Here is a 12,718-nt window from a genome sequence, read left to right on the forward strand (position 1 = left end):
ATTTCTCTTCATCCAAATATCATGATTCAGTTATTGATTATATGTTTTGTTGTAGGGTTAAGAAATAGGGAGGAGATTAAAGCCATCAAAAGCGTTTGTTCCAATAATGGTTTGCCTCGAGACTGGACTTATTGAGCTTTTGTGACCTTTCTCTAACTGTGGTATTTTGTTCTTGTTCATCGAAGAAGAATAGAAGTTTGATTATCTTGAGTTTTGTGCAGAAGAAATGTAAGAGACCAGTAACTTGTGTGTTTTTTTTCCCTTCACTTTGTTAGGGTAGATTTTGCCGAATAAATAAAAACTTAGTAACTTTTCTTTGACTTTGCGTCATAAATTTAACACATATTAATCAATGATAGAGCTCACAGAGTTTAATCAATGATAAAACTCACATAAATGATACATATAAAATGAGTTTAGAAGATTTAATCGCTCAACACCCAAGCACATGCATAGGTAGGAGCACACATAAGATTGTGCACAAAAATTTCTTCTAATCGTGAATTATGTGTTGCGTAATGGGTTTAAGAGTAACTCAACAAGAAAGGTTAAGAGTTCGATTTTCCCTAATACAACCCTTTTATTCTTAAAATTGGTAAAGAGGCATCAATAAACCCAACCCATGTGAGAGTCTAGAAAAAGTAACTTTTGAAAGCACGATGCCAAGGCTTTGTGTAAGTCTATTGACCCTATTCACTTGGTATTGAAAGTTGCTAAATCATAACATCAATGTTATCCGTTACTAGAGGATTTGTTATCCTAGGCGTGAAACAGGGAGTGTGATCAAAGATGAATTTAATAGGAAGTTTTAACAAAATACTTTCGGTACTGTTCACTTTTAACAAAAAATTACATTTTTACCTTTTCTTGGTACTATTTAATACACCTTTATTTGTCATTTTTCATTAAAACTAAGGTTTTTTTTGAACTTTTTTGTTTATTTATTTTTTTAAATCCTCTTAAAATTTCAGCTACGAGCCGCCTGAAGATGCTCAAAGTATGGGAGTTTTATACAGAAATGTCTCTATACAATTAGTGGTGAAATTATTCAAAATAAACTGTATCAAATTTAGACTTTACATTCTTCAACAAAAACGCCAAATTTATGTCAATCACCTCTTCAGCACCATCCAACATCAACATGTGCATCTAAGTTGTGAGAATTCAAATCATTTCTCCATTAGAAAGAGAAATACAACTCAACTAATAGCTGGTTGGTACACAAATATATTTATTAAAAGAAAAGAAAGTCACACTATTTGTTTTAATACAACAAATATTTACACAAAGTCGTGAAGAGATTAGGATAAGCCACACAAAAGATTTGTCATATTAATTTGATACCAAAGAGATTCAAACCTAACTTCTCATAACCAAGCGAAGATGTACACTACTAAATTAGCGACGAAAGTACGCACAATTTATTAGAAAGCCACGGTCGAACGATTCTGGGCCCCACATATATAGAGCCCTCCACTGGCACGACGATCCCTGTTTCGTTCTCATATAACCACGTTGGTTCGTTTCCCTCCGCATTTCGACGACGGACGAAAAGAAAATGAACAACTTATTACGCAACGTCTCTCTCATCCGATGTCTCCGTCACAACAAACCCGTGCTCTGAAATTTAATCGCACTATTCGCATTTTCTCGCTTGCCAAACAGTCACTGAGAAAGTGAGGGAAAATCCGGCGAGAAAATTTGGAAAGATGGGGGTTCCGCAGGCAATGGAGGCCCTGGAAGCGAGGGCTTCGTCTATAAGAGTCGCGCTGCACAAGAGCCAGACCATCACCGACAACATGGTCGCCATTCTCGGCTCCTTCGACCACCGCCTCTCCGCCCTCGAAACCGCCATGCGTCCCACTCAGGTCAATCACCTCGCTTTCTCTCTCTCTGTTTATTTATCTGGTTGTTTCCCGAGAAACCTCAGGAAAATGTCACCTTCTTCATCGTGGTTCGGAAATGTACTTGTTTACAAACGCTGCGTTTCGTTCGTCTGGTGTAATTTATGTCTCTTTTGGTTTGATATTTTTGTTTTCCATATAATGTAAGTATATGTAGATGGAGCTGATGAGATGTTTAGATTTAATTGACATAAATTCAGGATTTTGATTTGGGTTTCTTTGTGAATTGGTGAAAATTGTGGATGGTAGATTAGGACTCATTCGATTCGGAGGGCGCATGAGAACATTGATAAGACATTGAAGGCTGTAGAGGTTATATTGGGGCAATTCGACCTCACACGAAAGGTTAATTAGCTCTTTTTTCGATTTGTTGATGCAATGCACTTTGTAATTTGTTCTTGTTTGTTGACGTGTGCGGAGAATTTGAATGGAAAATGTGGCGGTGTTGGTTTAGGCAGAGGCTAAAATACTGAGAGGGCCACATGAGGATTTGGAAAGCTATTTGGAAGCAATTGATCAGCTGAGAAGCATCATTCATTTCTTTTGTAGCCATAAAAATGTTAAGAGCAGTGATGGGGTGCTTCACCATGCCAATAACTTGCTTTCGAAAGCCATCTCGAAGCTCGAAGATGAGTTTAGACAGCTGCTCACAAATTACAGGTTCACTTTAATTACAAGAAAACATCTCTTCGAATTTCAGTTACCATTTCCTGCTTTCAACTTATTATCAGTCGACTTTTAAACATGACATGCAAGCATTGAACTTTTGTTTACTATTTCCACTTTATTTAATTAAGCCTTCTATATTTTTGTTCTTTTTCCATCTCGGTTGAGGAAGACACTCTGTAATGTTTGATCTGGAAGTTTGAATTTTGTACAGAAACATTGTCTCAAATACATGAAAAACTAGGAAGTAATTAAAAAAAATGAAGATGGCAGTTAGGAAGTTGAAATCACTAAGAAGAATTTGACTTTAAAACTGCTTTGTCAAGCCAGCTGAGTGATAAGAACTATGATTATGTAAGATTCTTGGTGCCCTATTTTTGTTGATAAATCTTGACGTTTTACTTGTCGTAGAGTTCAAATGTACCAGATTTGTTTTGATTAAATTTAACCTTTTAGTTTTGGCCTTCCACCTCATAATAAACTGTTAAAGTTGTTAGGATCCTAGCCGTTAGCAGATAAGTCTTGTTGATAGGGTTCCTAGTTGTTAGGGTTTCTAACCACGTAGGAGTCTAATAAAGCCCTAGTCTTAAGGGACACGCTGCATGTTTGTTTTCCAAGTAGTCGTTACCACGATTGTAGGTCCTGTAAAATCGTGGGCAGTTTCATTTACTTTCTGATCAGTTGTAAAGCTATTTAATAGCTGGTGTTGATGCTTTCAGTTAATAAGAATACTCCCTGTTTTCATGCAAGCTTTCGAACTTTGCTTTACTGTGATTCATTGCTAGGTTCTAGGTTCTAACATCTGGTATCAGAGCCCCACTACGGGGCCTGATCGAAAGCTTGTAACCCAGGTGTTCGAGTGAAAAGAAACAAAACATGGCGTCTGAAAACAGTTTCGTACAACCAGCCATTCCAAGGTTTGACGGACACTATGATCATTGGAGTATGCTTATGGAGAACTTTCTCCGTTCCAAAGAGTACTGGAACTTGGTGGAGCTTGGGATCAATGCTGCAGCAGGAGGATCGGATTCCAGTGAAGTACAGAAGAAGATCTTAGAGGAACTGAAGTTGAAGGATCTGAAGGCCAGGAATATTTGTTCCAAGCCATAGATAGGTCAATATTGGAGACCATTCTGAAGAAGGACACAGCAAAAGACATATGGGACTCCTTGAAACAGAAATATCAAGGAACTGCACGTGTGAAACGGGCTCAACTGCAGGCTCTTCGCAAGGAATTCGAGGTGCTGCACATGAAGAATGGAGAAACAGTCAATGACTATTTCGGGAGAACACTTGCCATAGCCAACAAGATGAGAACCCACGGAGAGAAGATGGATGATGTAGTGATCATCGAGAAAATTTTGAGGTCCATGACCTCGAAATATGACTGTCGTTTGCTCAGTTGAGGAATCAAATGACCTAGACACTGTCTATAGATGAACTCCAGAGTAGCCTTCTGGTGCATGAACAAAGGATAAGCCGCCATGTGGAGGAAGAACAGGCGCTTCAAGTAACTCATGGAGTCCAGCAAGGAGGACGTGGTCGTGGAACTTATCGTGGCAAAGGAAGAGGACGAGGAAGGTTAACATGAACTATGGCATTTTCAGTGGGAGTGCCCTAAGAAACCTAAGGAGGAAAAGACAAACTATGCAGAAACAAAGGAAGAAATGTTGTTAATGGCACTTGTGGAATTCAAGAGGATGGAGCACACATGGTTTCTTGACTCAGGATGTAGCAATCATATGTGTGGAAGGATGGACTTGTTCAGCGAGTTTGACAGTAGCTTCAAAGAATCAGTGAAACTTGGAAATGATTCAAGCCTGACCATGCAAGGCAAAGGAAGTGTACGAATGGAGATAGATGGACGTATACATGTGATCACAGGTGTGTTCTATGTACCAGACTTGAAGAATAATTTGCTAAGTATTGGTCAGCTGCAGGAGAAGGGGCTCACAGTCCTCATTCAACAAGGAAGGTGCAAGATCTTTCATTTTGAAAAAGGTCTAATCATGGAGACCAAGATGAGCACCAACAGAATGTTTGCAGTGGTGGCTCGAAGCCCTGAAGAGCAGAAGTGTCTCTCATCTCAAACAACTGATCAAGCACAGTTGTGGCATCATCGCTATGGACACCTCAGTTGGAATGGGCTCAAGGTGCTTCAGCAGAAGCAAATGGTGAAGGGACTACCTCAGATCGCAGCATCTCAAAAGGTGTGTGAAGATTGCTTGGTAGGCAGGCAACAACGAGATCCATTTCCCAAAGAAAGCCTGTGGAGAGCCTCTGAGACACTTCAACTAGTGCATGCTGACATATGCGGACCAATCAATCCAACCTCAAACAACAACAAAAGATATCTTATCACCTTCATAGATGATTTCAGCAGGAAAACATGGGTCTACTTCTTGGTAGAGAAGTCAGAAGCATTTGGCATGTTCAAAGCTTACAAAGCACGGGTAGAAAAAGAAACTGGGACATTCATCAGAAGTTTGAGGACAGATCGAGGAGGCGAGTTCACCTCGCATGAGTTTGCAAACTTCTGTCGAGAGAATGGGATACATAGGCAGTTAACTACGGCCTACACCCCTCAACAGAACGGAGTGGCGAAAAGGAAGAATCGCACCATTATGAACATGGTGCGGAGCATGTTAAATCGATGCCCTACCCTTGCCGTGAAGAACAAGACACCTGAGGAAGCATGGAATGGACGCAAACCTTCTATGGATCACTTCAGAATTTTTGGGTACATTGCTCATGCTCATGTACCTGATCACAAGAGGGTGAAGCTCGATGCCAAGAGCTGTAAATGCATTTTGCTTGGGGTAAGTGAGGAATCTAAGGCTTATCGACTGTATGAACCTGTTTCTCAGAAAATTGTTATAAGTCGAGATGTGGTGTTTGAAGAGGATCAGCAATGGAATTGGGGTGACAGCTACAAGGACGTGATAGTGGCAGACCTAGAGTGGAATGATGATGAGGAAATTAGCAGCCCAAGAGTGACGAGTGATCCAGGGTTTGAAAGCAAAGACGTTGGAGAAGAACCAGAACCTGAGTCTGAGTACGAGGGCACGATGGTTGGAGAAGGGAGTCAAAGTGACGAAACCTCACCTCATGGGGGACGAACTCGAAGACCACCAATATGGATGAGGGATTATGAGACAGGTCAAGGACTATCTGATGAAGAGACTGATGAAATGGCTCATTTGGCTTTATTCATTGATCGAGATCCCACAACCTACGAAGATGCGATGAAGTCAGAGAAATGGAGACATGCTATGGATCAGGAGATACAATCCATTGAGAAGAACGATACGTGGGAACTGGTAAAGTTGCCACCAGGAGGGAAAACTATTGGGGTGAAGTGGGTGTTTAAGACAAAGCTCAAGGAGAATGGAGAAGTAGATAAGTACAAGGCTCGATTGGTTGCTAAGGGTTACTGTCAACAATATGGGATTGATTACGCAGCAGTGTTCGCACCAGTGGCTCGTTTAGACACCATTCGAGTGGTAATCTCTCTTGCTGCACAAAAGAACTGGGGGATCTATCAACTCGATGTTAAGTCCGCATTTTTGCATGGGGAAATAGAAGAAGAAGTGTTCGTCGATCAACCACCTGGATATGAGCAGAAGGGGCAGGAATCAAAGGTGTACCGATTAAAAAAAGCGTTGTATGGACTTAAGCAAGCCCCTCGAGCCTGGTATAGTCGCATAGAGTCATATTTCGTTGAAGAAGGCTTCAACAAATGCCCTCACGAGCATACCTTGTTCATCAAGACAGCAGGAGGAGGTAAGATCTTGATAGCATGCCTTTATGTTGATGATCTTATTTTCACTGGTAATGATGAAACAATGTTTGAGAAATTTAAGAAATCTATGACTGCTGAGTTTGACATGACTGATCTCGGAAAAATGAGATACTTCCTTGGTATCGAAGTTATACAAAGATCTGATGGAGTTTTTATCGGACAAAGGAAGTATGCTCAAGAGGTCCTGGAGAAATTTAACATGGAACAGTGTAATCCAGTACAGAATCCAGCGGTGCCTGGTTTAAAACTCACAAGGAATGAAGGAGTGGAGGTTGACAGCACTGTCTATAGACAGATGGTGGGAAGTCTCATGTATCTAACAGCTACGCGACCTGATTTAATGTTTGTTGTGAGCTTGATCAGCCGATACATGGAGCGTCCAACTGAGGAACACTTACAGGTAGCAAAAAAGGCTCTTAGATACGTTAAAGGGATGGTTGACCTAGGGATATTCTACAAGAAAGGAGGAACTAAGGAACTCACTGGATACACCGATAGCGACTACGCAGGTGATCAAGATGACAGGAAGAGCACCTCAGGTTATGTATTTATGATGAGTTCGGGAGCTGTCTCTTGGTCTTCAAAGAAACAGCCAGTTGTTACTCTATCCACTACTGAGGCAGAGTTCATAGCTGCAGCATCGAGTGCATGCCAAGTTGTTTGGTTAAGAAGAATCATGGAGAGTCTTAATCAGGAGCAAAATGGTCCAACCTTAGTGTATTGTGATAATGTTTCGGCTATCAAACTGTCAAAGAATCCTGTGATGCACGGTCGAAGCAAGCATATTGACATAAGGTTTCATTTCCTTCGTGACCTGGTAAAGGATGGAGTGTTAGAGCTGGCGCAGTGTTCATCTCAAGAACAAGTTGCAGACATGTTAACTAAACCTCTGAAGGTTGACACTTTTCTGAAGATGCGAGAACTGATGGGTGTCTGCAAGTTTCCAGGGATAAACTGAACATCTGTAGTGTTCAGTTTAAGGGAGGATGTTAAAGTTGTTAGGATCCTAGCCGTTAGCAGATAAGTCTTGTTGCTAGGGTTCCTAGTTGTTAGGGTTTCTAACCACGTAGGAGTCTAATAAAGCCCTAGTCTTAAGGGACACGCTGCATGTTTGTTTTCCAAGTAGTCGTTACCACGATTGTAGGTCCTGTAAAATCGTGGGCAGTTTCATTTACTTTCTGATCAGTTGTAAAGCTATTTAATAGCTGGTGTTGATGCTTTCAGTTAATAAGAATACTCCCTGTTTTCATGCAAGCTTTCGAACTTTGCTTTACTGTGATTCATTGCTAGGTTCTAGGTTCTAACATAAACCTCAATGTTTCATCTTGTTTGTCGTTTCCTGTCTCTCTTGTTATGCCATGTTTCCTGTTGTACCATGCCAATCCTACAATACGATATTAGGGCGGACAATCGATGAACTTAGGTTATAACTCCTCAAGTAAGTTTTTTTCCTTCGTATTTCACCAAGCCTGTTGAGCCTGATCGTCTATTTGATTGTCTCCCTGACTCTCTACGACCAGATCCAGCTGGACAGAAAAATGATGCTGGTGGAAAGGGTTCTGAACACCCAAACAAAAGTTTAAAACCTGTCATTTACACACCACTAACGCTTATTCCCCCAAGGGTTCTGCCATTACTGCATGATTTAGCCCAACAAATGGTTCTAGCTGGCCATCAACAACAGCTATTTAGGACCTACAGGTGAATTATTTATTTCTTTTGCGTGGTTTAATGTTATGTTGCACCATTGCTTACATTGTCAGTCATGTGTGATAATTTCTATTCTTTGTTAAAGTAGATCTTTAAATAATAGGTGTATACATTAGGAAAAGGAATATACTCAAAAGTTTTCTTCATAAAGTTTCTCTTGCTCTCACCTTTTCTCCCTTTTCATCTAGAAGAGTTACAAAATAGTTGCACTTTTATAGATTGGTTTCTGACCGCTTGATGATGACCAAATTCCTGACCGAGATTGAGTTATTATATACGAATTAAAATGAATAGGTAACAAAACGATGTACTTATAATTTCCAAATAATGCAGCCTAAATTACATCTAAGCCATGAATTCATTTGCCTGGTCATGCTTTGACCTTGATGAGATGGAAATAGTCCGTTGTACTTCTTAGCAACATACAGATTATTGGTTTTCAGATATTATGATTTAAATCATTTTTCTTTGAGAAAAGAATGCTAGAAAAAGAAAAAAATGGTGGTGGAGATTTTGCACTTTTTACATTTATTCTCTAAATAGGTTTGAGAAATACTTTTGTTTGGTGTTTTTCCTTTCTACATAAGATACCAAAGAGGGAACGAAGGATATGACTATAGATAGGGAAAACTGGAGAGAAAGGATTCCAGTTGCCAACCCCACTTATTTGAACTTAAGGCTTGGTTGAGTAAGTGCATCAATTCGAATCTTTTTGATCTTCGTTTTACATATTATTCATAGACTGACAAAGATGTTCTTATAGGGACACTCGTGCTTCTGTTTTGGAGCAGAGCTTGAGGAAACTAGGCGTGGAGAGACTTACTAAAGATGATGTCCAGAAAATGCAGTGGGAGGTTTTAGAGGCTAAGATTGGGAATTGGATACATTACATGCGGATAGCTGTAAGAATTCATGAGTTTTAGCTCAATTGGTTGTAAATGGCTTGTTTGTTGGTTTCTGTTGCTTTTTATCTACGGTTGTTATCCTTATTTATTTCACTACCTCTGTACTGTTTAAAACAGGTGAAGCTGCTGTTTTCCGGGGAAAAGAAAATCTGTGATCAAATATTTGAAGGTGCTGAGACACTTAAGGATCCATGTTTTGCTGAAGTTACTGCAAACAGTGTGGCTATGCTACTCAGTTTTGGGGAGGCTATTGCCAGAAGCAAGAGGTCACCTGAAAAGTTATTTGTTCTTTTAGACATGTATGAGATAATGAGAGACCTTCAGTCAGAGGTAATGAAATTTTAGTAATTGCATAAAAATTAGACCATGATTACAAATTTCTGAAATTGTTAGTTGCTTGCTTGATTAAACATTTTGAAGGTTTCTTGCCACATATTGTGTAGGGATTCATGGTAGAAATTTAAATCCTGTTAGATATGGACATGGCAATTAATTTTTTGAATGGATAACAAACACATACTCACACACTCAGTCACTAGTTTATGTACAACATCGTTTTGGTTAAAGCACTTTACCAACTTGCATAAGATGTTTCTGGAGTCCATCCATTGCTGCTAATTTGGGACAGAACATGCAGTTTCTCACTCTTCACTGTAGTGCTGGCTTCGATGTGAATATGAAAATGATGAAAATGATGCTATGTTGCTGATATAAATCCTTGTTAAGACCTTAGTATTGGTTTCTTAAATCATGGCAGAGCTTGTGTAAGTTTGAATGAGGCCTGACAACACCTTAGAACTCATCAATAAATAGCCTTTAAATTCACAAATTCATATGTTTAATTATATAAGATGATCGCTGGAGTATATTGAAGGCCAAAAGGTTGAAAAGTATTAACATGGGAATGGAGTTAAGTGCAATGATGTCAAGCTCATTTCTTACAGAAATTTATATTGCAAGGAAACTATAACTCTTAAAGAAAGTAGAAGGTCAAAATATTAGTTTCATTCTCGTCTTTATCTTTATATGTTCATCAAATGTTGGTTTAATACTTCTTAAGGAAACAATCGATGGTTTAAAATATAATTCTTAGATCTTATTTTTCAGATTGAGTTACTTTTTGGAAGCAAAGCTTGCATGGAAATGCGGGAATCTGCAATAAGTTTGACAAAGCGTCTAGCTCAAACAGCCCAGGAAACTTTTGGTGATTTTGAAGAAGCTGTTGAAAAGGATGCCACAAAAACTGCCGTTCTTGATGGAACCGTCCATCCTTTGACAAGCTACGTGATAAACTATGTAAAGTTTCTTTTCGAGTAAGTAATTATTCCTGTGCTTTCTGATTCTTGCTATTTTGTTCCTTCTCTGAGGAGATTGCAAATATAATAACTTTGAAGCATTCATGATTGCTGATGTCTTTGAGGGTGATCTGATCTGTATAATTTTTTTTGACCCTATTGCTTTTGGTAAATTCTCTGCTTTGTTGAATTGTTAGTTACTTGGATTGTTTGTCTCCACGTTGGCTGGTTATGATGGTAATGTTTAATTTATTAGTAAACTGGAAAAAACGCCCCTACAACTATAAGTTTTATAGAAAAACACTTTTAAGAGCTCAATTGGAGACAAAAGCCCTTCATCCATCCCCATGCCATGCATTAATTGATTTTTAGTTGCGAAGTTATTTTGGTATTACATAATACAAACTAAGCTGATTTTTCTCTAAAGTGTTGAGTTTGAAGTGTGTTTTTTGTCTAAGGTGTGATGTTATCTAGGGCTTATATGTGAATGCCCTTAATTTATCAAGATCATTGCAATAATTTCCATATCAATTAAAATATCTATCAGCTAAGCCATTTGTGTTTTTTTATATCTTCCTTTTCTCCCAATCCCAAGTTCGGTTCTCTTTCTATTTTTCTGGTACTTTTTCACAGTAACTGTGCAAACATCACCGCATGACTGTTTAAAATGTTCACAGTTATCAGCCTACACTGAAGCAACTTTTTCAAGAGTTTGATGAAGGTGAGCCAGAGTCTCAGTTATCAAAGGTTACTACAAGGATTATGCAGGCTCTTCAGAACAACCTGGATGGAAAATCTAAGCAGTATAAAGATCCTGCACTCACTCAGTTATTTCTCATGAACAACATTCACTATATAGTGAGATCCGTGCGGAGGTTTGTTTTATAGTTATTCTGCTCTTTAGAAGATACTGATCCTATCTGCATGCTACTACTGTATTAACTGATAAGTAATTATATACAGGTCAGAAGCAAAGGATTTGTTGGGGGATGACTGGGTGCAGGTACACCGAAGGATCGTACAGCAGCATGCAAATCAGTATAAGAGGGTTTCTTGGGCAAAGGTTTTGATTCTTTGATCATATTATTTCTCCACCATATTCTTTCTGTTTTCTTCTGATGCTGCCTTGTTCCCTGGTTTTGAATTCTTGTTAGATATTGAGCATTCGGGATTTGTTTGTGTTGGTCATGTTTTCCTTTTATCAATACCCTGAATTTACCCTTTATTCGAAAATTTCACAGCATGTCATTCATTTCGATATTTTCCTTGGGACACTTGATCATGTGGCCTTGATCCACTCCCCTGGCCTCCTGGTCTCGACTATTTTTTAATCTGTCTATTCTCAATACATTATAGATGATTATGGTATTCATATGTTTCGAATAAACCATTAGAAGGTGTTGGTATGGCAACATCTTTATCCGCTATAACAGTAGTAAATGGGCTCAACTGTTGTCAAAATTTCAATCTAAAGTTACAATGCTCGAATTATTCTTCCTGTTATTTGAAAATCATTCTCATATGCTCTGGTATCTTTATTTGATTTTTGTGATGCAGATTCTGCAGTGTCTTACCGTTCAGGGCGGAAATCCATCAGGTGGTGATAGCAGTTCGCTTTCAAGAGCAATGGTGAAAGATCGTTTCAAGACCTTCAACACGCAGTTTGAGGAGCTTCATCAAAAGCAATCTCAGTGGACAGTTCCTGACAGTGAATTGCGAGAGTCTTTAAGGCTAGCTGTTGCTGAAATCCTCTTGCCTGCTTACAGATCATTCATCAAACGTTTCGGGTATGTTTTCTCCTATTTTTGAACATTTCCTTTGAAAAAGATCCATGATTTCTGCATTTCTGGCATCAATGTTGACGCGCATCGTGTTGCAGGCCTATGGTCGAGAACGGAAAAAACCCGGGGAAGTATATAAAGCCACGTCCGGAGAATATTGAGTCAATGCTGAATGAATTTTTCGAGAGTAAGACGTGGGGAGAACAGAAGCGATAGGTAGTTGACATGCCTGTTTTGAGAAGTAGGGACTTAGCTTCCAATGGTAGTCTTTGTACAATTTACGATGAGGTTAAATAATAAGCGATGTTATATGCCCCATGTAAAGCTTTCAATTAATCATTCAAGTTCTTTTTACGTTTTTTATTTTCAGCTACCAAATGAGAAATATGCAGGAAATATTCGTTTCTGTGCAAATGTTAAAAGAAAACATAATACGAGATAATTGCTATTAGCACTTTTAAATAATTATCTAGTAAATGAGAATAGTGTGGTTATTATTTGAGTATAAAATCTGTTTTTACAAGTATTTCTTCTTAATTAATGTATGTACATACATGTGTATGATGCATGTACACCACGTGTGTTATGTATGAAGAGGAAATACACAACTTGTACAATTAATGTTTGTAGAGAAAAACCTTCGTTTTGTGGAATG

The 12,718-nt window shown here is 38.8% G+C and overlaps 1 protein-coding gene across 1 annotated transcript; it reads left to right on the forward strand.

The window, feature by feature from the left end:
* The first annotated feature begins 1,537 nt into the window (after positions 1-1,537).
* LOC137720917 (exocyst complex component EXO70A1-like) lies at positions 1,538-12,495 on the forward strand. Its single transcript, XM_068460038.1, has 11 exons — positions 1,538-1,868; positions 2,154-2,249; positions 2,359-2,564; positions 7,816-8,073; positions 8,846-8,984; positions 9,105-9,317; positions 10,095-10,300; positions 10,960-11,157; positions 11,246-11,345; positions 11,840-12,069; positions 12,162-12,495. Exons 1-11 carry the CDS (start codon positions 1,710-1,712, stop codon positions 12,277-12,279), a joined length of 1,923 nt encoding a protein of 640 aa, XP_068316139.1. The 5' UTR covers positions 1,538-1,709; the 3' UTR covers positions 12,280-12,495.
* The last annotated feature ends 223 nt before the right edge of the window (positions 12,496-12,718 follow it).

This window comes from Pyrus communis, chromosome 16 (genome assembly GCF_963583255.1).
Source record: "Pyrus communis chromosome 16, drPyrComm1.1, whole genome shotgun sequence".
In the NCBI taxonomy this organism is placed as follows: Eukaryota; Viridiplantae; Streptophyta; class Magnoliopsida; order Rosales; family Rosaceae; genus Pyrus; species Pyrus communis.

Excerpts from the sequence above, each read along its gene's own strand:
- LOC137720917 (XM_068460038.1), top strand. The coding sequence starts at position 1,710 with ATGGGGGTTCCGCAGGCAATGGAGGCCCTGGAAGCGAGGGCTTCGTCT. Across the intron at positions 1,869-2,153 it reads CCGCCATGCGTCCCACTCAG|ATTAGGACTCATTCGATTCG; the intron begins GTCAATCACCTC and ends TGTGGATGGTAG. Across the intron at positions 12,070-12,161 it reads TCATTCATCAAACGTTTCGG|GCCTATGGTCGAGAACGGAA; the intron begins GTATGTTTTCTC and ends ATCGTGTTGCAG.